This window comes from Rhipicephalus microplus, chromosome X (genome assembly GCF_043290135.1).
Source record: "Rhipicephalus microplus isolate Deutch F79 chromosome X, USDA_Rmic, whole genome shotgun sequence".
Taxonomy (NCBI): Eukaryota; Metazoa; Arthropoda; class Arachnida; order Ixodida; family Ixodidae; genus Rhipicephalus; species Rhipicephalus microplus.
In genome coordinates this window covers 3,063,379-3,087,384 of record NC_134710.1, presented here as the reverse complement: position 1 = coordinate 3,087,384, position 24,006 = coordinate 3,063,379, and the positions used below count along the sequence as shown (strand labels likewise).

Here is a 24,006-nt window from a genome sequence, read left to right as displayed (position 1 = left end):
GAAAGTTTGGACACTTACGAATTCCATCACAGCATTTATCCGCACCCATGTAAAGGCATAAGTAAAGCGGAAGAGCGGCTTTTACTCCTACTCTTCACGAACACTATGCTGTGCCCGGCAGCCCTCAAACATTTCGATCCCGCCTTTTCCGGCAGCTCCTCCGACTGTGGGGAGAAGTCTTCGGACATCTACCACGTGGTGTGGGCCTGCCTGTGCAACCCTGCTGAACCCCCTATTCGTGACTCCAGCAATTCATTCGGCACCTAGTGGCAATACAGGGAAGCGGCGTACTGAGGTCCAAACAGTCCAAGCGTCCCTCGTATACGGTAGGAGCACGGTACGATGGTGCCACCTGTGAAGGAAAAAAACAAATGGCCATGCAGATTTCTTCGTTCCAGGTGAGGCACCAGTGTTAACTTGTTAACTTGAACCTAGGAAATGTCCATTGCATCCAGTGACTAGATATCGCTGCAGCGCCCGTAGTATGTAAACAAATTTTGCAGAGACGCCGTGCGCCATGTCCATTGCACAAACAACGCGATCACTTCAAGAACGCCACTCGCGCTTGCGGTACCACTGGTGCCGACTAGAGTAAGATGCTCTGCATCAACAACTTACTCCCCTTCAAAAAAGCAGCCCGAACTGCAATCACACAGCAGAAAACTCAATATATGTGTTAACAACAGCGGACGTGGTGACCTCCGTGAATCCACCATGCTGCAACTCCACAGTGCCCTCTCATGTTCGTTTGAGTTGCGATAGGGTTGGGAGGCGACCCTGCTTGGCTGCTCTAACCTCCACACCGAAAAAGCCTTGGTTCGACGAGCCCAGGCAACAGCCGACGCCATTGGGGTCCCATACTAAGGATCAAGATCCCCGTCCACTCGTTGTGGGTGCCGTCCTCTTATGAGATGCTCGCGCATACCTCCTTTCTTCGTTAAATAAAAGTTTTTACCACCACCACCAGACGCGCATTTAACGCTTTTGACGTGTAGGCGCGAGCATAGCCGTGCCAGTGGTCGGCACCTAAAAGCGTTAGGGCGCGTTCACTCTGAAGAAGTGAAGTGAAAACTAAAATGCCAGGGAGGCCGGAAAATGATGACCACATGCGTCAAAGATGTTCACAAACGTTCTGCCCCCCACCACCGCTGCCATCGTGACCTTGACAATTAGATTTTGCTTGTTTTCTCAGAATTAAAGTGCAAACCGAATTCTAGTTATTCGCGCAAAGTACTGAAAAGAAACGGCTCGCACCTTTTCAAACGTTTTTTCGGGAGATACGCCAGCAGAAACGACACGAGCAGCAGCGGCGGCGGAGTTAATCGGCGGTACATAAAAGCAAGACGCGTTGGGGCATGCCGACTTGCTGCTGCTGCACCGTCTAATTCCAGAGTTCTCGGTGATCGTGAGGAACGCGCTGGTCACCGAAGACAGTGGACTCATATCACGTCGGCTCCGTCTTCCAAGAACAATATGCCAGTGGTTTTCGGTCATTCAGTCGATAAGTTTTACAACAACGCGTGCTAAAAGTCACCAAGATTCTACTGACATCAAAATTAAAGGTGGGAAAGAAACGTTTTGCCGCAGTCGGGAGGTTTTTGACCCGTTCCCTACTGGCCCGATGCTCACGCCAGTCAGCCACCCGAGGAGACGCGCTGAGCGTTTCCTCAGATGCGGGCGCCCTCTTCGCCTATCAAAGATGGAAGCCCAAGTGAACGTGGAGAATATCTCTTCCATTTCTGAAGGGTACGGATTGGTGCACCATCGAATGCAAGGCCCAAGTTAGCCGCACGAACGCATGGAGCAACACCCAGAACGGAACCCCCTCCTGCACCGGCGAGGGAGCGGACTGCAACCGACAGCATTCGCGTCGACAACCACGTAACATCAAGCAGCAAATTGCCAGAAACAGCAAAATGCCGCTACTCCCGCGGAGTGATTTCAAGACCATGATACGACCACGAAGAAGCCTCGACGTGGCCACCACTAGAACCGTGCGCCTCGCATCGGCTATTTACCGCGCGGCCAACGCACCGGTGCATGAAGCAGGCGGGACACGGTGTGCTCCAATAACCACTGAAGCACCATCGTCACGAGCACACCCCGTGCCTTTCACGCTGATAAGCATAGACAGCTTCAAGCCATCGGTGATCGGCACCATGAGGTAAGTGCGTACGAGACGGCTCCGGACTGCACGCTGAAAGGAATAATGAAGGGCATCCTGTTAGAAAACGATGTCAAGTCCATTCGCACCGACATGGTTCACGCACACAACCCCCACGCCCTGGCAGCCAAATGGCTCAGTAACGCCATGACCATCACCGTGGCGTTTGAAGGACTATGAGTGCTCACTTACGTCAGGCACGGCGGCACTCTGCTTCACCGCATCCTGTATCACAAGCAAGTCGACATGTGCTGCTGCTTCGGGAGACTCGGTCACTGCATGGACATGTGCCCAAATCCCAAGGACAAAGTGTGTCGTGGTTGTGACGCTCCTAACCCAGGCCCCGACCACCAGTGTTCCTCCTGTTGCAAGCTCTGTGAGGGTGCACACATGACGACGGACTGCAACTGCCACGCAAAATACAAGACGCTTTACATAGTGAAGAAGAGGCAGTGGGAATGACGCCGAGTCACTGAGGAGGTATGCAGAGGCCGCTACCACCACCGAGCCCGCTGGCAAGCCACCCTCAAAATTCAGTACCCCCGTCAGAGCTACTCCTGATCTCGTAGCCACACACCGAGACCCCGAAAGCATATCGACACCGGGCTCGCATCCGCAAACCTGGACGCACCCCAACGAGGGACGCCAATGCTACTGACTCGGTGAGCTTTGCTGATGTGGTCAAAGGGGAACACGCAGCAAACGTGGAGACTGGCGACAAAACACCCGCTAAGATGGAGACGGAGATTAGTCAGTTAACAGAGACGATAAAAACCTTGCAAAAGCAAATGGAATGCATGCAGGTACAGATTCACGCCGAAAAGACGAACTCAGACAAAAGCTCCAGTCTGCCACTAACAGCAAGACTGATCAACAAGCAATGCAGGAAACACAAGAAAAACTCGTAGAGGACGATGAGGTTGAAGGCCTCGTTACTAAACGCGGACTCGCTGACTCCCTTATAACAGCAGCACGTCCCAAGCATATACGCGCTTAGCAACAGGCGGCGCCTGATTGAAAGCACTCAAGCCTCGCTTGACCAGTCTCGAGGAAACTATCACCATGATTATCACGCGTGCGATTAAGCAGAGTTTGGAGAGCATTTATTTCAAAGCGTCCATATTATAAGCTAGCAACAGCGCGCTGTGACGTGGCATAGCGAAGCGGTGCCCCGCATGTAGCAACACATAACCATGGCCCAACACTCTCCGAAAAAAAAAACTTGATATGGCAGTGAAACTGCCTAAGTTACCAAGGCAAACGAGCACACTTACAATACTTGAAAATAATCCCCGAACGGCCATACGTCATCATACTGCAGGGAAGAAATGGCCCCACCAATTTTTAAGGTTTCCAATCTATAACAGGCAAGGCAGAGAATCCAAACGTCGCGACAGTGGTGAAGCAAGAGCCCACGATTATGGAACACAAAACCAAAGTCAAGAATATTGAAAGCATCCACGTAGAGCTACTTACAGTGCGTAAGACGCCCGACAGCATCTTCGTGCTCAACATCTATAGAAGTTCCAGATGCCGCAAACACCGCTTCCTCGTCATCTTTAAACGAGCACTCGATATCGCCCGGAGGCAACAACTCTTTATTGGAGGCGATTTCAACGCGGAGCTTACGGCGTGGGGTTACAAACACGATCACCTTAAAAGCAGGCATTTGTGGGCAGCGGCGCAACACGCTGGCCTCAAGTTTGTCGCTGACCCAGCGGCACCAACTAAGCAGAGCAACAGCGTCAGCACCGACACTACACCAGACCTTACTTTTACGTGCAATACACGAAAACTTATTTGGAGAAACACCATGCAAGACTTGGGTAGTGACCATTACATTATCTCTGTAGAAGCAGAAGGGGGCCCAAAGGAACACAATACCGGTCGCCAAATAAATATCACCGATTGGCGACTACTACGAAAAAATCGAGACAAGCAACAGTGAGGACATTCAAGACATAGAACAATGAACCGGCCAACTTCAGCGGGACATCGAGCAAGTGACGCAAATGATGCTGTTGATAGCTGGGCCTGATAGAATAGACACCCAGTAACTGCACATGTGAGAAGCCAAGACTGAACTGCAGCACCGCGGAAAACAATAAAGACCCAATCAGAGACTAAAAATGAATATGACAGCTCAACAAAGAAATAGAAAAACCCGTGCTTAACCTGCAACAAGAACAAAGGGGAGCAAAATGCGTGGAGATGGACGGTCAACTCACCACAAGTCGCACGTGGCAGATACACATTATAGATCCCTCCTATATCAAGACCACACAGAGGTGAGGCAAAATTACACACGCTTACGGGAGAACGGTGCAAGACTTCCTACAGGGTGAGGAACTCTTTTACATATCCCAAATGCTACCACACGCACATTCGTACTACGAGAGAGAAAGTAATGCCATCCTGTAGACGCAGAATTCTCAATTGCTGAAATAAAGGTGGCCCTCGTCAAACTCAACACTAAGTCAGCCTCAGGTCTCGATCAAATATTGAACACGGCACTGCGCAATCTCAATTACCGATCGCAAAAAAAAAACGCGCAGACTATATTAATGAGTGTTGGGTACGTAGAAAGTTACCCCCGCAATGGAAAAAAAGCACAGGGCATACTTATATCGAAACCCCGCAAGAAATTGCAGCTGAAGAACCTGCGCCCTATCTCCCTCATATCGTGTGTAGGTAAACTGGTGGAGCATGCGTTTCTCAATAGACTAATGGATTACCTCGAGGACAACATTCACACACAATTATTGCGTTCAGAAGACATCTGTCCACACAGGACAACCTTCTGCAACTGAAACACGAGATAATTGGAAATTCTGGGCGCTCAACGAGAGCTATCCTCGTCCTGGACCTAAAGAAGGTCTTTGATAACGTTCACCACAACGCCATATTGCGACAAATATACTGAATCTCCGAATGCGAGCGTACAACTACGTCTGAGACTTTCTTATGCTATCGGGACAACTAGAATCAAGTCAAATCAGTATTAGAGGCTCGAGCACACCGCAGGGCTCGGTGATCTCACCCTGCAATGCTCTTCAACCTCGTCTTCTAGGGTTACCCGAATGATTACATCAAACTGATGGACTGTCCCGTATGCTATACTCGGATGATATTACGGTCTGGACGACAACTGGCAGTGACGGTGAGATCGAGGATCGCTTCCAGGCAGAATGCGTGGAACACTACCTCGTGAGCACGGGACTCACCTGCTCGGCCGAAAAAATCCGAATTGCTACTCTATAGACCAGTCAGGAAGGGGAGCCCGCCGAATAGTTACATTCCTTCAGAAAAACAAGAAATCAAATTAACAGCATTCAATGGCTCGCCAAACCCGATAGTAAAGAAGGTTCGGGTACTGGGGATGGTGATCGGAACAGAACGGTGGCAATTGTGAAGCACTGCGCAAGATTAGGGCAAAGGCTGATGCAACTCATCCGACCCATTGCGAACAAACATGTGCGCATGCGCGGAGTCAGCGTCATACGACTGACAAACGTCTTTGTGATTTATAAAAATAACGTACACGGCACCGTTTCACAAATGGACGGTTGCGCAAAAAGACAAGCTTAACGTCCTGATACGCAAGACATAAAAATTCACGTTCGGACTGGCGCCCAGAGTTGGCACCAGCAAACTCCAAGAGCTAGGGTTGCATAACACTCTCGACGAATTCACGGAGGCGCCACAAGTTTCCCAGTTTGAGCGCCTATCCAAGACCCGCCCGGGCACTCAAAAAACTCGGCTTCACGTATTGTATGCAGCATGGTATCAAGGTCGAAATTCCAAGAATGATACGCGAGCAAATATACGTGCCCCTATTGTCTGGCAACCTACCCCCCCCCCCCCCAACACCATACGGGACAATGTAAGAAAAGGGCATGTAGCGGCGTGAGAAGGAGAGACGTGAGACGGCATCAAAGGCTGCAGACGTAGCCGTGCCAAGCTCACCACTTCATTCCACGCCAGCAACGGAACCGTGGTGGCTGTCCATGCCCGACGCGCCGGGTGCGTGAGCTCGTTCCAATTCTCGCGCAGCTCGAGCTAGCGCCAGCTACGCGAGAGACGCGGCGCGGTGATGGAAAAAATGATGATGGTGATGATGGCACTACAGGGCTCCCCCCCCTAGCGCTTTGCGCGATTTGAAGGCATATGAAAAAAAGAAAGAGGGCGACAAATGCTATGTACATGAACGGCAGTCCATAAAGTGTTCCTTTGGCTAGTCCATTTTGTCAACGTGTAGTGACAATCGGGAACTAGTGGGTCTCTGGTGGGCGACACTGAGAGTTGCGCAGTGGACGAAGAAGTAAGCGCTCGATGGAAAGAAATCCGTAATGACGGATGGCTCGGTCCCAGAGGTCTTCAATCGTGGAAAGCACCTCTGGAATTTCGAGGTCTCGCGCCACTTGTGATGCGTTTCTGTAGGCGAAAGAGAGGCCGTACTCAGTGACGCTGTGAAGCGACGCGTGACCGAGAACGTGTTCAACTGGTGCACTAAAGTGCGGGTTGTAAAGCGTGTCAAACAGGCCCGTGTCGTAGAGGCCGTCGTAGAAGGTGTAGTCACACACGCCGTCCGCAGGCAGCGGCTGCGACTCGTTCGTCGCCGTGCCGAATACGCGGACCACGGGAAATGGCGTCATGGGAGGCTGTGCAGGAAAGACGGGTTCAGTTGTCGCCTCAGTCACTGTCGAGGTATTCGACGCTGGTGGACTGGTGGCAGTGCTTGTTCCCATGCTTTCAGTTGGCTCCCCAGTGGTTGTAGTTAGGTCGGTTGACTTGACAGACGTCATAGACAATTCAGTTGGCTCGACAGATGTCGTAGATAGTTCAGTTGGCTCGACAGATGGTGTAGGCAGTTCGTACGCGGGACACGCGTCGCTAGTGGCCAGACGAGAGGAAGTCGGGAGGTCAATAACGGGTGAAAGGTCACCTGTGCCAGGCTCCGAGGCGGGCGGCAAGGTGGCCGTCATGGAGTCTGGTGGGGCCACGGTTGGTAGCACACGTTGCGACGCAGTGACAACCCCAAAGTCGCGGGCCCCTGGAAGCGGTTGGTACGTGAGGCCATTGCGGGCGAGCACCGCAGTGCAGAGGGCATCATAAGGCTGCGGGCTAGTGCTTGAAGTGGCAGCGAGATGACGCAACTCTACCGGAAGGGCGTCATGAAGAATGGCGTGCATCAGCGGCTGGTCCGTGACGCCATTCACCGCCAGAACGGCATCGAGCTGCATGAACCATACCTTGGGGTAGGTCGATTGGAACGGCGGCACTGGCGGACAGAGTTGCGGGAACATGGCCGCGGGCCGCTCGGCGAAGGGCGTGTTCTCCGGGTCACCAATGTGGCGGCGTGTGAAGAGAGACGACGGCATCAAAGGCTGCAGACGGAGCCGTGCCGAGCTCACCACTTTATTCCACGCCAGCAACGGAACCGTGGTGGCTGTCCATGTCCGACGCGCCGGGTGCGTGAGCTCGTTCCAATTCTCGCGCAGCTCGAGCTAGCGCCAGCTGCGCGAGAGACGCGGCGCGGTGATGGAAAAAATGATGATGGTGATGATGGCACTACAGGCATAACGCATTAAGCAAAGCTACCCCAACAACACGGAAGCGGCTTTTACTGATGCTGCGCGTTGTACTGACCGAAAAAGTTTCGGGGGGGGGGGGGGGTAGTTACCAGCAATCATGGCCAACACCTCAGGAGCCTCACTGTGAACACTGTACACGCTGAAGTGGCAGAAGAAGCGGCTATAGCACTGGCCCTGCACAAAGACCAAATCTACGTGATTAGCGGTTCGCAAACAGCAATTTACAATTTTGCCAACAGGCGCATCTCGCAAGAGACATTCCACATACTAAAGCAACATCTCATACATCCAGGAGTGGTCGACTCTGATAACAGAGGGCACCTGCTATGCACCCCGGAAATACCGGACTGAGCACCCCCAACGAAGCGGCTCACCGCGTCGCTCGAGGCCTCACTCACCGAGCATCACCGGAGGACGACCAGCCCCATGGGGTACTGCAAACGTCTGGGCGTGAAGGAACAGATTTCACAATATCATCACACACTACCAGTTCACGAGAGGGTAAACAGGACGCGAGCGGTACACTTCAGACAATTACAAACAGATTCATATAGCAACTCGAGACTCATGCACGCAATGTATTCAGACATTTAAACTACAAACAAATGCACGTTCGTACCTAATTCTAGTTATTCACGCAAAGTAGTGAAAAGAAACAGCTCGCACCTTTTCAAACGTTGTTCTGGAAATAAGCCAGCAGAAACGACATGAGCGAACGCTCTAGCAGCGGCGGGGGTGCATTCAGCTGGCCGTACACAAACGTGAGACACGTTGGGGCATGCCGACTCCCTGCCGTGCACCGCCTACTTCCAGAGTTCTTGGCGATCGTAATCCAAGTCAGGCTCTCGATGAGCGCGTCCTCGTTGAGGCTACAAGCTTCGTCATTATGCACAGGTGGTTTTCAATTTGAGTCGATGCGAGCCACCGCCAACGCCTGTGCCGCCGTGTTGAATCGGTGGCCGACTGGTTAGGTCACGTGGTTTGATCTAGCGCAGCCAAGGCTGTGAAGCGGAAACCGGATCCGGTTTTCGCTTCACAGCCTTGGCTGCGCTAGATCAAACCACGTGACCTAACCAGTCGGCCACCGATTCAACAGATCCGGTTTAGCGTGGCGGAAAAATCGTGCTCGGACCGATATTTGCGCCACGGCCGCGCGGCGTGGTTTTCCGGCCGCTTGGGCGGCGAAACAAGCCAGTTTTGGGAGAGTTTCGCCGGTTTCGCTCTCTTCGAGGCCAAGTGTAAACGCGCCTTAACCGATTTTTGCACGCCGCCCACGCGGCGTATTTTTGCGGCTGCTTGGGCGGTGAAACGAGCCAGATTCCAGAGAGTTTCGCCGCTTTTGTTCTCTTCGAGGCGAGGTTTGAAGGCGTCATTAGAGCCCACTGTTTTGCATATACACATAATTCCCCTTAGCGAGAGAGGATGACTTCTTCTGTTAATCGCATATTTCTCAATAAAAAATAAAAGTCCCTTCATTGAGTGATTGATTGATTGATTTACTCCTCGTTCTGTCATGTATGCAGAAAGTGTGGGGGCGTGAATTGACTAATGCAAGGTGCAGTTGAAAGCACCTCTGATATGGCACGATGTCTGTTTCCCAGGCTGCACATCTGGCCAACAACAAGGTGGCCCGAGGAGGGTTCGCCCGCTTCTTTCGAGACCAGTCCAGCGAAGAGCGCGAGCACGCACAAAAGATCATCGACTACTTGAACCTTCGCGGTGGCACCGTGTCCGCCGTGAATGTCGACGTGAGTACACATGCCGGTCTAATGACGTTGCGGAGAGCTTGAACCGCCCCATCCTCGCAGATGCCACCTACGGCCATCTGGATGAGCGTGCTGGACGCGCTGCAGGCAGCCCTCGCCCTCGAGCACCGGGTCACCAATCGGCTGTACGAGCTGCACCGGCTCGCCGAGGAATACGACGCGCAGGTATGCTCCGTTAAAACAATAAAGCTCAGAGTGGCAAGTATTCAACCTAAGAGCATGGCACACAAGCAAGAGGCGGCTGAAAAAAAAAACAAGCGAAAGTCGTGAAGAATGAGAGTCACAGTCGGCGCTTATTTGATCCGCTCTTCCCCGCCTTCGCACGTGTCTTCCCAATCTCGTCGAATCATTTCGGCGCTTTGTAGCGTTCCAGATACAAGGCGCTCTGATGTGCTATCTATCTAATTAGCACACGGCCTTCAGAGCACGCCGGTATGTATGCGTTGTTATGGTTGCTCTCTCATCACGGTGATTTTTATAGGCGGGCCTAAGTGAGTACAGGGAAACCCTCTGCAATTATCAGGATATCGTTACTATGGCATAGTTGCACGTGGAAGTCCTTTCTGTTGACGGTGTTCGCAACGCCACAACGCTATCGACGCAAAGTGCTGTGGCGCTCAAGGCAGTTGTGCTACGCCATTGAGTGCAATAATTGTGGGCCACTGCGGATGTTTATTTTCGTTTTCGAGAAGTCAATATTCTCACAGCACAAACGCTTCTTGTTCCTTATTTTAAACATTAAGAACAAGCTGCAATATACACTGCTCATTTAGTTTTCGAATTATTGAGCAGCAAACGAAACTCTGCCAGCGTTTGCGCCGGTCGATGCGGCTGCCACATTCGGACACACATCGCTGTTGTCGATAGCATTTGAGAGTCGCTTTATTGGTAATACTGATTCCATACACACTAGTTGCATAGTACTTGTGTATTGAAAAGAGAGGGAGGGGGAATGTTTGGTGAAAGGCATGGATGTTACCAGTAAAAAAAATTCCGGTTTGCTGCCCTGCACTGAAGATAGTAAGGTAAGATTAAAAAAAGACAAGCGGAGTGGTTACAAAATAACACGCGCTTACACCCTAGCAGGCAATGTCGTTTTACGAGTCTGGTTCGCCGCAGTAAACTCAGTCGCTTTCTGGCTGAAAGCTCGAACCTTCCGGCATTCCAAAATTGACTGCTCCGAAAGTGTTCGGTCATCGAGCCGTGCTAGCGTTGCCGAAAGTCTTTGGGAGCTGTACCACAAAGGACGTGCGAAATGGTTTCCTCACTGCCACAGTGATCACACGCAGGGCCGTCCGCCATTTCGTTAGTGGAAAGGGAACCGGGCAGACCCTATTCAGACGACCGCTGCAAAAACATTTGAGTACGCTAGATGCTCAAAATCGTTTTGCCACCAAAAAATCGGGGCACGTTGTTTTTTCAAGGCCAATGCTCATGTAGGCTATGGCTTTTTTGTGGATATAGAGCAGTTGTTTTATTCAGTGCCTCATGATGAATCGTTCGTAGCAGTTAAAGAGAGCATTCAGGAAAATGGCGAAGTATAAGCTATCAGAACTCTACCAGAGCAACAGTCAACAGTTTGATGTTCTTTTTAGAACTTGTGGGTATCGGGCTTGCTGCGTCCCGCCCGTAGGTAAAGCAAGAATGACGGAGACTTCACGTCCAAGCAAAAAACAACAGCATTTTGACTAAACACGGTATACGGCAGCATCGGCCCAGGAAAATTGACAACCACACAGCGACCATCATTCCGGGCAGCAGCAATGGGCCAGTGCGGGTGACAATCTCTGTCCTTTGTGGCAGGCAAGGCCAGCGTGCAACCTTAGGTGAGCGAACACCATGGAGCACTCGCTTTGCGGGGAGGGACCGATTATGTTCTCATTTGGGGCATGCCCATAGACGGCTCGCGAGATTGAGGACCATGGCGGGCTGCTGGCGAATTTCGTAAAGTGAATTCGGCACGTGGATGACGGTTTTAGAATCTGAGAAAACTTAGTTATCGCAAGATATCAACTGCTCGACACGCATAAATCGGTGCCGATAAAGAGAGTGTGATAATGGAGGAGGAATTGCGCGGTGAGGTTGTTGTGGTGACGATAAATGAGTGCCGCTACTCTCTTACGTCACAGGGATTTCCTACACCAAAAGAGGGGCGGAAGCCTGAGCAAAGTGTGTAGTGCCATCTCTCGGGCTGCTTGCGAAGCAGAATATTATCGGGCAGTGGATAGTTCAGGCGTTCGCTGACCTAACGTATTCTTGCACCGTGGCCAAGGCATCTCTACCCCGGGAAGCACGCAGGTTGGCCCTTTTGAAGAGCGCGTGCGGGCCACGCGCACTGTTACTGCGCGACACGTAGCGCTATCTCTTGATGGCCGGTCCGCGTGGTTCCCACACATCCCCCCCTCCCTCAAGAAGGTGGGCTGGGGACTGAAAGTCTGCAAGTAATGCCCGGCTGCAGGAACCTTGTGGCGAGTAAAAAGAAAAAAAAAACAATAACTACTTTCCTCTTGTCGCCAACAAAAAAATCTGCGTCTTGCGCCTAACAATGAGTCGAACATAACAGCCCATGAAAAGAACAAAACAACCACCTAGAAACTCGCCATCTTTCCACACCCCTGTTTGCTACGTTACCGAGGACGCAGATTGTACCACTTGCTGGGCGGTGTTGGTGACTTGGTCGCCGAGCTCCGATGAGGTATGCCTGGACCCTCAGCAGCTGAATCTTGTCGTACAAAGAAAAGCTTGAGATCAGAGACATGACAAGAATAGTACCATACACTTGGTCAGTCATGCAATATGTCAACATGTACGAAAGCTTGGATTTTCAAGTATTCTGTGAGACCCGTTCCACCTGTTTGCAAGGGAAGCAGAAAAACCTTTTGAAGCGCCACTGAGGGGGTGTGTGCGTTTTAACAGCAAATCGCCAAGCTCAAAGTTAATGTTCTTCCGACGATTATCATGTTATCCAGCCTGTTTAATGCGGAATACATCAAGGTGCTGTCTGGCTTGTTGAACCGCGTCCGTCAGCCGGTGCCTCAGGGCATCTGCAAACCTTACATAAGGTCTCCCAGTAGTGTCGGTATGTGTCAGAACATTGTTTTGCGGAAAACTCAATTCATGCTCAGGTTACGTTGTGCTAGAGTGAAACCTGTCAACCAGTTGTCTGTGGTTCGAGTCGCAATGCTATTTTTGGCAGTTTAAGATCCCAGTTCTTGTGACACTCGGTATGCGAGACAAGCATACATTTCAGATTTCGGTTTACTCTTCCTGTGGTGTCGACTTGCGGGTTGACTTGCGGGTGATACACAGATGTGCGCTTGTGACGAATACTCGCCCCGCCGTGGTGGTCTAGTGGCTAAGGTACTCGGCTGCTGACCCGCAGGGCGCGGGTTCGAATCCCGGCTGCGGCGGCTTCATTTCCGATGGAGGCGGAAATGTTGTAGGCCCGTGTGCTCAGATTTGGGTGCACGTTAAAGAACCCCAGGTGGTCTAAATTTCCGGAGCCCTCCACTACGGCGTCTCTCATAATCATAGAGTGGTTTTGGGACGTTAAACCACACATATCAATCAATGTGACGAATACTCAGGGTGTCACAGGAATCCGTGAACACCTTGCTGGTGATGTAAGTTGCGTTGTCTGCGATTAGCTGGGCAGGGAATCCAAGCCTGGGGAAGGTTTCGAGAAGGCAGTCCCATACTTTCTGCGTAGTCAGCTTGCGCAAAAGAAACAATTCGACCCATTTTTTGAAATGGTCAATCACAACGAGCAGGTACTTGTTTCGCCGTGGACTCATGGGAAACAGACCCATTACGTCACAAGGTACTATTTGCCAAGGCGACGTAATATCAACTGATTGCATTGAACCAAGCAGTAAACCACCTCGTGTCTTTGCCCTTTGACAAACTGAACAAGAACGCGCGTAGCGTAACACATCCTGTTTCATGCCTGGCCAAGTTACTACTATACGACGCAGCTTATCATAAGACTTCTGCCCTGAAGAGTCACCAGATAAGGCACTGTCATGGTAGTACACTATAAAGGACTTGCGAAGTTTGCGAGGAATAATAACTCGGAATGGCGATTCTGCATTACTATCGTCAACCTGAATAAAATACCGGTACAAAAGGCCTCCTTCTCCAAGCAGGTATACCAGTCGGTCTCCTTGTCGCTTCCTGTGTCAGCTGGATCACGAGCTGCAAGCTTTCTTCACACTTTACGACGGAAGTCATCACTCTGCTGCGCTGCAAGAAGCTCTTGTTTAGTCACGAAAGTACCCCAACGGAAACGCATAGTTTGAGGTGGCGTTTTGATCTCATACACTGTTTTCGGCTCTACCTAGGGTTTCACAGACAACGGCACACGGGAAAGTGCCTCAGCAGCTGTGTTATTGCTGCCCTTCTAGTACTCATTAACATAATTGTAGCGTCGCAACGTAAGCGCGCCATGGACCAATCGTCCGGAGGGGTTACGTAGCGGTTTAAGCCAAGACAGTGCTGGATGATCAGTCTTATTAACAAAGTGAGTCCCATCCAAACACATATCAAACTTATTTAACGCAAAAATGATGGCTAGACATTCTTTCTCGGCTACCGAACAGTTGCATCCCGCAATGGCCAAAGTGTGGCTTGCGAAAGCAACGGGCTTCAGAGCGCCGGCGCACTCATGTAAAAGTACTGCACAAAGGCGATAATAGGGAGTTTTAAAATACCGTTTGCAAGCGCTGCGGGCGTTGCGGGTGTAGCGGGCGCCATATGTGATTTAGAATAGCGCTTGCCCTGCTGCGAACCACAACGCTCGACAAGGTCGACGTTTGAGCAATCCGCAAGCCTTTCATTGTTGTAATAAAGTGTAGACGAGGTAGGCAAAACTATAAACATTGCCAGAGATGCGTTTGATTTGTAGTTTTGCCGACCAGCGTTGTTTTTCTGCCGTGCTAGTACACACCGTGGCATCGCAAGTCAGATCGGACGCCGGATTGTTACGTTCGTAAATTATTTTTCAGCCAGCACTGCTGACTGATCGTGCCAACTGTGTTTGTAAACGCCTAAGTACAACTCTCCGGCTTGGGCAGAAATGGCTTCACCCCGTTGAGCCGACATGACAGAATACCAGCTGATAGCCTCACCGCGGTGGTCTAGTGGCTAAGGTACTCGGCTGCTGACCCGCAGGTCACGGGTTCAAATCCCGGCTGCGGCGGCTGCATTTCTGATGGGGGGCGGGAATGTTGTAGGCCCGTGTGCTCAGATTTGGGTGCACGTTAAAGAACCCCAGGTGGTCGAAATTTTCGGAGCCTTCCACTACATCGTCTCTCGTATTCATATGGAGGTTTTGGGATGTTATTCTTCGCATATCAATCAATCAACGATGCAAGCTGGTAGTTACATTTCATTAATAAGAATGGCGTGGTATGTCTCGTAGTTTTAAATAAAAGGTCGACGTACCTACAGAGTGCCTAACGATCACCACATATATACATATGCTTGACGTATATTTGCTATTCAAAACTCGTAGAAGAATTCTAGCGCCACCTACACTAGCACGGGGCCAGACATCATGAGTAAAAATACCCGTTGCTGTATGAACGGTTGTCCGTAGCCAGAGAGGGGTATGTTCGGTGTTTTCGTTTGCTGTGTTGCGTACTATTATAATGCGTATGCCGATACCCGTCCTGCATACGTGACGTAAGCTTGAAGCACTCTATGCAGTTCACTCATATTACCAAATTCTCTCTCTCTCTCTCTCTCTCTCTCTCTCTCTCTCTCTCTCTCTCTCTCTCTATATATATATATATATATATATATATATATATATATATATATATATATATATATATATATATATATATATATATATATATATATATTGAGGCATTAGTTCTAGCGTAGCAGGAGTGATTCTACTCTTGGAGGGAGATGATGCACTCTAGCCCTACCAGATTGTAAAACTTTGTGAGGGAGTAGCGCAACGCCCGCAGAGCGTGTATGAACGCTGTTTCAGAAGCGTGTGGGGTCTCCAATTGGCGAGGGAGCGCCACCCCGCGTTCTTGGAGTGAAAAGGACACCGTTGGCAAGGTTGGTACAAATCAAACAATACACACGTTTATTTAACTAATTTAAAACGACGATATCGTCCACCAAATGATACGTCAATCGTGGTCAACCCACTAATAAATCCTTACACACATTACACACAAAACATGACAAACACAATAACAAGACAAACACACAACAACATACCCAAGGCGGGGTCGCCAACGCTTGACTTACCACGAGGGCCCCCGACGCGCAGGCCCGAAGTGCTCCGCGCCGAGGACCCCCGCTAGAGACAACCGTTCGCGGCAACCGCCACGCGCCTGTCAACTCTCGCCCGCCACCAACGCTCCCTTCCGCCAGGGGTCACTGCCGGCGCTACCCCATGATGATGATGACGATAGTGGTGCTCAAGGCGAATACAACGCCGCCTATCACGCGGTGGTCGTCACCCGAAATGCGGCTTTGGGGCGAGACAAATGCGCCACACGGCGCAAACAACTTTACAGGGGCTGTCAGCACCCCCACATTTCCCCAACCTTAAATCAAACCACATCCCGAAAACGAAAAGAAAAACTACACAAGCTTTAACAAAAATGACATCACATGTCCATAATGTGCTTGCACCACGACACCGCCACCGGTCGACACTGCTGCACTGTCTGGCTCGACTTCACTGGCAACATCAACGGCAACATCAACGTTGCCGTTGGCACGACAAACCGTCGCTAGCGCCGACACGTCTTCCAGTTGCGACCAGCACTCACGAGGGCGCTGGACCGCAGGCAGTTGCGCAGGTCCCAGGCATCTCCATCACCCGAGCTCACGACCACATTCCCGACCAGCGGCGCTGACGATGGGCACAAGACAGCCAGCCATGGATGACATCCCTCCCACTGAATACATAAAAAAAAACTCGAAAGAAACATTGCAGCACAACCTAGGGAAAGGAGCTTCGGGCTTTTCGCCCACGTGGTACGATGATTAGTACGGCTAGCTAATACATCGGCGGCTGCCGAGACGCCCATCAAAACAAAACCAAAACTCATGCATCGAAAAATAAAAAAAGTGAGGGAAGCAGAGCGTAAGACCTCAACGCCATGATCCACCTAGTTGTGCCACGTGCGACAGGCGGCTGCGCAGAGCCTTGGGCCTAATGAGTCGCTCGGCAACAACCGGCATCCACCCAGCACCCAGCCTAGGCGCAGAAGAGGCAGCCGCGAGGAGACATCCACTCTGTGGGGTGGCCCTATCGCTCACCGCACGCAGCAGCTTACCGAGCGATCGGCGTCCACCGCCCCGGACGGTGTTATACGACGCCTCGACGTCCAGCCGCAATACCAGACAGCAACGACACCCGGCTCCCTGAGCCCAAAGAGATAAGAAGAAGCTATTTACAAAAAATTGGACCACCCACAAGGCTTCCGTACTCACGCGCTTCGGGCCTAGCCTACGCTCTAGGCCTTGCTCACCCCAGCATGCTGATCGCATGGCTCTCGTCCCAATTCAACAACGTTTTGGTAACTAACAACAAAAAACCCACTTGCGAGCAGAAAAAAAAAATAAAAACTCGAGTGCCAACAAGTTCAAAACACGTCCCAAAACCAATATCTTCGCTTCTAAAGAAAGCACACCGCCGACGCCAGCAAAGAAGTCCCCCTAGGCCTACTCTGTCCCGGCTCTTACAAAAGCATCTACCGAACCACAAAAACTGTCGTCCGATACTCCAATAGCCCCACGTTGGGTGCCAGTGTGAGGTCTCGATATGACGAGCGTGCCACGCCATGCTCTTGGAGTGAACGGACACAGCAGACGCGGTCGGTACCAACCAAACAACAATATACATTTATTTAACTAATTTAAAACGACGATATCGTCCGCCGAATGATACATCCATCGTGATCAACCCATTAATACATTTTTACACACAATTTCCATACACTCCAAAACATGACAAACACAACAACAGGACAAGCACACAATAACATACCCAAGGCGGCATCGCCAACGCTTGACTTACCACGAGGGCCCCCGACGCGCAAATCCGTGGTGCCCCACGCCGAGGACCCACGCTAGAGACAACCGTTCACCGCAACCGCCACGCGCAGACGAGAGTCTGTCAACTCTCGCCCGCCACCAAGGCTCACTTCCGCCAAGAGTCACTGCCGGCGCTACCCCATGATGATGATGACGATAGTGGTGCTCAACGCGAATACAACGCCACCTATCGCCTTGCGGTCGTCACCCGAAATGCGGCTTTGGGGCGAGACATATGCGCTACACGGCGCAAACAACTTTACAGGAGGTGTCAGCACCCCCACAAGCGTGACTGTACTCTGGCGAGGGAGCTTGTTCACTCTCATTCAGCCAGAGTACCAGCACTCTGTCGAGAGAGTGTACTTACTCTGTGCAGAAGAGAGTTCCCCGCACTTCTGAAAAGAGAGTGAAATATGGGACAAGCCTCTACTTCCGCAAAGAGAGTTGCCAGCACTCTCTTGGGGCTGTGAGTGTAGAAAACCGGCACTTCCTTCATTATGAAATGTTTTGTACATGGGGTGAAGAGGGATGGTCTCCAGTTGCCCAGAATATGTGTTTTCAACAAATTTATGGTGCCTCTTTTGCGCGTACGACCCAGACAGACGTTTCCGGCAATGACCCATCTGAGATCGAGCCTGCGTGTAAGGAGCGTCGAGTGGTCCGTTTATGGTCTGGGGAACTTTGTGAACTCTAAGAACGTCTCGACTAAGGAGAAGCAGCATTCTTGCCTCTTCGAGAAGTGGAATGTGAGCTGCAATGTCTCTCAAGTGCGGGTAGTTCTGTCACACTTCTGGTGTTGAAATTCCTTCCCTGTTGTCCGGAATCTCGTCGCACTCAAAAAGATACGGAAGGGAGAGTTCGACATTGCCCGATACGCTCTACACAGGGAAGCCGGGAGCGATCCTACCAACAACCTCAGCACTGCCGGAACAAGTGCGTAATGTGTATTGGGTAGGTGTTCCCTCCACACTGAACTCGTCGAGAAGTTTTGGCCAAACCAATGAACGATTACTTTCTGTTCATCATGTATCACGTGTGCTCTGAATGTTGTTTCAGGCTGAGATTGATGAATCACATTCACGAGGCAGATTTTAGAGCATCTTTTGCAGCTGTCATTCATGTCTCCTACCTCGGTACGCGTAAATGTGACTCTTCCTTCTCAATTCTAAACAGAGCTGCCATCGCATTCAATAGTCTTCGGCGACTCTGAGCACGTAGTTGATGGGTGAAGCGCTGTTGCATGATCACCGCTGCTGGCACTTCACAACCGCCTTGCATTGACACTGCGTGTGGTTTGAGGACAAAAACATCGTAGGTATATTCCGTGCGCTTTGAGGAATGTTATTTGCTCTTCAATTGTTTTTCACGAAAAACGCGACAACTTGCGAGAGGATGAGGCTTCTTGTGATGCGGGCACCATTTCTCGAAGCTCTTCGATTCAAGTTACTGCTTTCGAGTGGTTTCGTGAACCTGCTCGAAGGCGTTATATGCGTTTGTTTTTCTTGCTGACAGAGATGACTTTTGCAGCGGGTTCTTAATCGACATTTATTCTTTTCGCTGCGTGATCGAAGGCGAGACATTTTGTGGTTGCAGGATGAAACTGGGATCATTCCTCATGCTTGCCTTATCTTGAAGAAACTTTGAAAAAAAAAACCGCAAAGGGTGGGAACGTAGTGATGTTTTGTTGTTTGTGTTTAGACCCCACTGACATCCAATTTTCTTCAAGTCCAGGTGGTAACTTCGAAAAAATTTTGTTTATTCCTCTTGCAGTATCCATATAGCTAAGACCGGTGCGGTAAGGATCAGATTTGGTAGCTTTGAGTTCCAGTGGGAGGTCACTGAACTCATGCCATTTGGCATTATCCCGGTATGATATTCTTGCGAATCCCTCCAACTTCTTTAGTGGCGCATCCTCAATTTCCTCGGGAAGCCCAAAGGTGTCGTCAAGCTGTGTCTACACGATATTTAAGCGCTTCGAAATATCAACAACATGCACAGAACTTGATATAATGATTCGGGACCAAGCCTTTCGACAAGAAGGTCGAGCTCTTCTGCGCAGAAAGGTCTACATCTCTCAGGTCGATCATCAAACTTTGCAAGTCTTGTAGAGACAAAGTCCTTGCGGCACAGAAATTCAAGGACGCCGGCAAACTCCAAACTGGAACTGTTAGGTGCAGGCGTGTACGCAGGCGGCTGATGATAATCACGCAATCCATGCGGTGGTTCGTTGCTTCAGCATGTTCGAAGCTGCGGCTTCTCGGATGCACAACAGTCAACCGAAGAGACGCAAGCTCAGCATCGCGTATGGCGGCTTGTTCAGTGATGTAGCTCGAAACCTGTAATGCTCGGTCTATCGGTGAGTGTAGGCGCACACGCTCCCCGCCCCCCTGTTCTAAAGCTGCCTCGTGTGCACTTGCCTGCGCGTGTGCAGCAGCTGCCTGTTTCTCATGTTGGAAGACCTGAAGCTCAATTCTTGCCTTCTCTGAGCGCATCGCGGCCTCTCTACAACCAAACTGAGCTCTTTCTTTCACGGTCTCTGCTTGCGTACGGGCGTGCACAGCGGCTAGGCTAATCGCGGAGGAGCCCGATCTTTGTAATCGTGAGGAAGCTGTTGAGTGAGCCGATAGGGAGAACTGCAACGCTGTTTCATGCGCCTTGCCGCGTTTTTGTGGCGTAGCCTCTCGTAACTATTCGCTGGCGATCGCCTCATGGTCTTCATCGATTGCCTTTCGGAGCTGTAATTCTAGCCTAGCTTTAAAAGTCTTTGCCTTCTCGAGAAAGGCTGAATACCTTGCGGTGGTATGCTCGTAGCACTTATAACTTGCTTGAAGCTGCGTTTTGGCACCAGTAAACTGTCCTTCCTTAGCGCGTGACAGTGCCTGAAGAGCGCTCTCCACGTTCTTCCAAACAGCGTCTAGTTCACAGCAGTGCTCTTCGCGGCTAGTTTGATATTTTTTTTTTAGTCTTCGTCGAAAGTGTTGCTTTTCTTTGCGGCCCATTGTTTGATGTGGAAGCTTTATCCTGTGATGTGACATGTAGACACTCATGCATCAGCTCGCCCTGATCCATTCTTGCTTGCTTCGCGTTTTGTCTCGGAGCGGATGTACGTGAAACAAATGGTGCTAAGCGACGCGTTGAAAGATGAAACGATCCCACCTTCTGCTGTCAGGGGCTCAACTCCTTGGCGATAAATTTTTGCAGTGGGTGTGTGTCTGGGCTCAACTGGGTGTCTTGCCGTGGCGACGCATCCCATTTCCGGTGGACATTGAGATTGCGGCTGATGGCAGTTGAAGCGCTTTTTTACATGCTCTCGCAGCTCGAATTTGACGGGTCAAAGCGTCCGCTATCCAGCCGGTTAACGGTCGAACACTTGTGAGCATTTAAACAAAAGCACGTGGACCGTTAATCACGGGTGCACTAGGTCGACCTTACCCTGTCTTGGCATCGAATAATAAACATTCATCATAAATCATGGCTACCGAGTTCAATCCCATCCACTCAACACTATTTGGCTGGCTTAACTGGCCGTTAACTGGCTCGAAGCGTCCGCTATCCATCCAGTTCACGGTCGAACACTTGTGAACATTTAAACAAAAGCAACTTCAATTGACAAGAATTGGGGTTACATCTTATCAAACATTCACTAGCACTCAGGAAGTTCCCGTAAAAAAGCGGAGCTGCTGCTCCGGCTGGTAGGGGAAGTCTGACCGCCGCCTGGCTTTTTTCCCCGCTGACGGCCGGCGCTTTCCCTCTCTCCGGGAACCTACATAAAAGATGGCAAATGACGCTCTGAAGGTCGTTTGCGGTGCCCGTTTAAAGTGGTCATAACAAAGGAAGAAGCGGTATTGAAGATTTGGACGGAGCCCCCAGTAGGGGCTTAGGTGTCCCCCCCCCCCCTCCACTTCTGTTGGCGGTACTTCAAAAACAAACGCCGCTCCTGGCTCCTCTCTTAGAGAGGGGACAGAACAATCCTGCTTTTTCATGTTTTCTTCTTATTTTGTGGGCTTGCTGCTTCTGTAAAAATTATTATGTACACTGAGGGAACATTAAACTAAATTAAAGCTAAATTGTTTTCCTCTGTGTGCATTATGAAAGGCTGTGCAGTCTCCAGACACAGAGGTAGCTGCTCCATGAGCAAATTTTGCTGCTACAATAGTTGCTTCAAAATGCTGTAAATCTAAAATGCATTCCCACTCCTGCAAGAGCAAAGACGGAGTAGGGTGCGAGCTGTGAGAAGTTCTTTATATTGAGGAAATGGGCGAACTGCGTAAGTGACATTTGGGTGCTTTGTATAACGCAGAAAGTAATTTTCTTAACAGCTTTTGTTGACACTAGGTGACCTTGACATGTGTTTACTAATTCTCAGTCCCCCCCTCCCCCCATCTTATTTTGATTTATTTGGGACGTGTGAAAAAAATGCATATATACGGAGCGACCAAATTAATGTATAATTTTGCGCTTTTTCCAATTAACCAGCCATTTTACTGTGTTAGAGTGTGCCCCATCATCTGTACCCCAAAACAAACTGAAAGATGTTTCGTATTTGTTCTTGCGAACTGTCCGGCTGCCAAAGCTGCAGATGATCAAACAGAGTTATGGGGTCAAGCGCTTGTTCGGCATGCATTTAGTCCTCAGCACGTGGACTATCAATTACGTGTGCATTAGGTTGACCTTTCCCGGTCTTGGCATAGAGTAATAAAAATTCACCATAAATCGAGGCTACCGAGTTCAATCCAGTCGACTCAAACCCGAATATGAGAAAACCTTAGGAACATTTATAAATAACTAAGCAGCCTTGTGGCTGGTTGGTATATTTCTTGCCGAACAGCTAAAAATTGAAGAGGATCAATGCAAGGAGCATCCCTCGTCAGTCATGTTTTCAGTTCTGCCATGAAGGCAGTTTTTAAGCTCTTTGTGGTTCAAGGCGCACATGGCTAATCGTGAACACACTTTGCAGATGGCGGATTTCTTGGAGCAGGAGTTTCTCGCCGAGCAAGTACGATCCATCGATCAGCTGCAGCGGCTCATCACGCAGCTGCAAAATATGGAGACAGGCCTGGGCGAGTTCCTTCTCGACCAGCAACTGCGAGCCTAACAGCTCCTCTTTGAAAAAAATTGTCCTTTTTTCTTCAGCGCTCATGTACTGGTAACGTAAATATCCGTGTTGAAATATCCCCAGGTCGAGACGTGTAATAAAATAGTTTTCATTACCTTCTTACTCTTTGTTGTAGCGCGGCCACGGTGTGAGCGCGGCAAAAGACAACACATAGCGCCAAGTGTGCGCGTTCTAATTCGGCGCGCTACAAAGAAGTCAACAAGCCCGACCCTTCACTTGGTAAAAGTCGGTTGACAAATCACATGCATAAATTGCTGCTAAGCCTCTCCTTGTGACCTGTACGCCACAAAGTATTGAAGAAAAAAAAACAATCTTCTATGGTTCCGCGATACTTCCGCATGTTAATTATGAATGCAGCGTCGTGTTGCGCCAATGCGAACTGCATTCCAAGTTCTCGCTTTCCGGAAAGTATCGACTATGCCAGAATTCATAATTTTTGTAAACACGACAGCACCCACTACACCACTATTGCTCTTTTTTCGTATAAGTGAGGTACCCGATATACATTTCTAAGGCATTATGTGTACATTGTTGATGCTGCAAGTGGCAGATGACGATTAATACTTGTGGCTGAGTACTTTGCATGGATATGAAGCATTACACCACACACTCTTTCTGCAATTAGCGTTGCGTGATTACGGGTTATTGTATATTTTACTCTTCTGCCACGGTGTATTAGACGGGTTAATTTCATGCCAGACATGACGCCGCTATACTGTCTTTTTTTGCAAATTATCTTCGAGCCTCAGTGCCTTGTGGTGGAACACTACAGGTTTTCCCGATCAATTTATTCTAAGCACCAACCAAGTTAACCTAAATTCAAGTCAATTTATTCCATCTACCACTGGATTAAATGCCAGTCATCTCACTTCAAGTGCCACTGAAATTAATCCAAGTGTCAACCAATTTATTCGAGTTGATCGCCAGCGAATTTAATCCTGACTACTTCAACTTTCAAAGCGGCCCAGAATTTTCAGATATGCGTAGAGTGAGTATTTTCGGAGTGAATTTAAAGGGGAATTTATCAGGATGTGTAGCTCATTCTTACAACACTCAGCTCGCTATACTAATGCACGCTTTACATTCCAACCTGGATCTCTTCTTCGACTTGAAAAAAGCTTTCGATAAAGTATTGCACATTCTTATCATGTAAAGTTTCGAGCCTAAACCTACACCCCTGCGTTTCTCATGTTCATATTGTGGTTTCTGGACGTTAAATCTCACATATCAATAAACCTGCCACAAAACACAGTTAATTGAATTCTTTATTTTTCACCTCCAATTTGTTTCCGCCAGCTC

General features: G+C 49.9%; 1 protein-coding gene across 1 annotated transcript in view; it reads left to right on the top strand.

Annotated features, from left to right (window-relative positions):
- LOC119175619 (soma ferritin) overlaps window positions 1-22,801 on the top strand; it is a 44,556-nt gene extending 21,755 nt beyond the window's left edge. Inside the window, exons 3-5 of the mRNA XM_037426521.2 lie at window positions 9,360-9,506; window positions 9,567-9,689; window positions 22,549-22,801. Of these exons, the coding sequence (XP_037282418.1) occupies window positions 9,360-9,506; window positions 9,567-9,689; window positions 22,549-22,686 (408 nt within the window). The 3' untranslated portion in view covers window positions 22,687-22,801. The remainder of the gene's footprint in view (window positions 1-9,359; window positions 9,507-9,566; window positions 9,690-22,548) is intronic.
- Window positions 22,802-24,006: the final 1,205 nt, after the last annotated feature.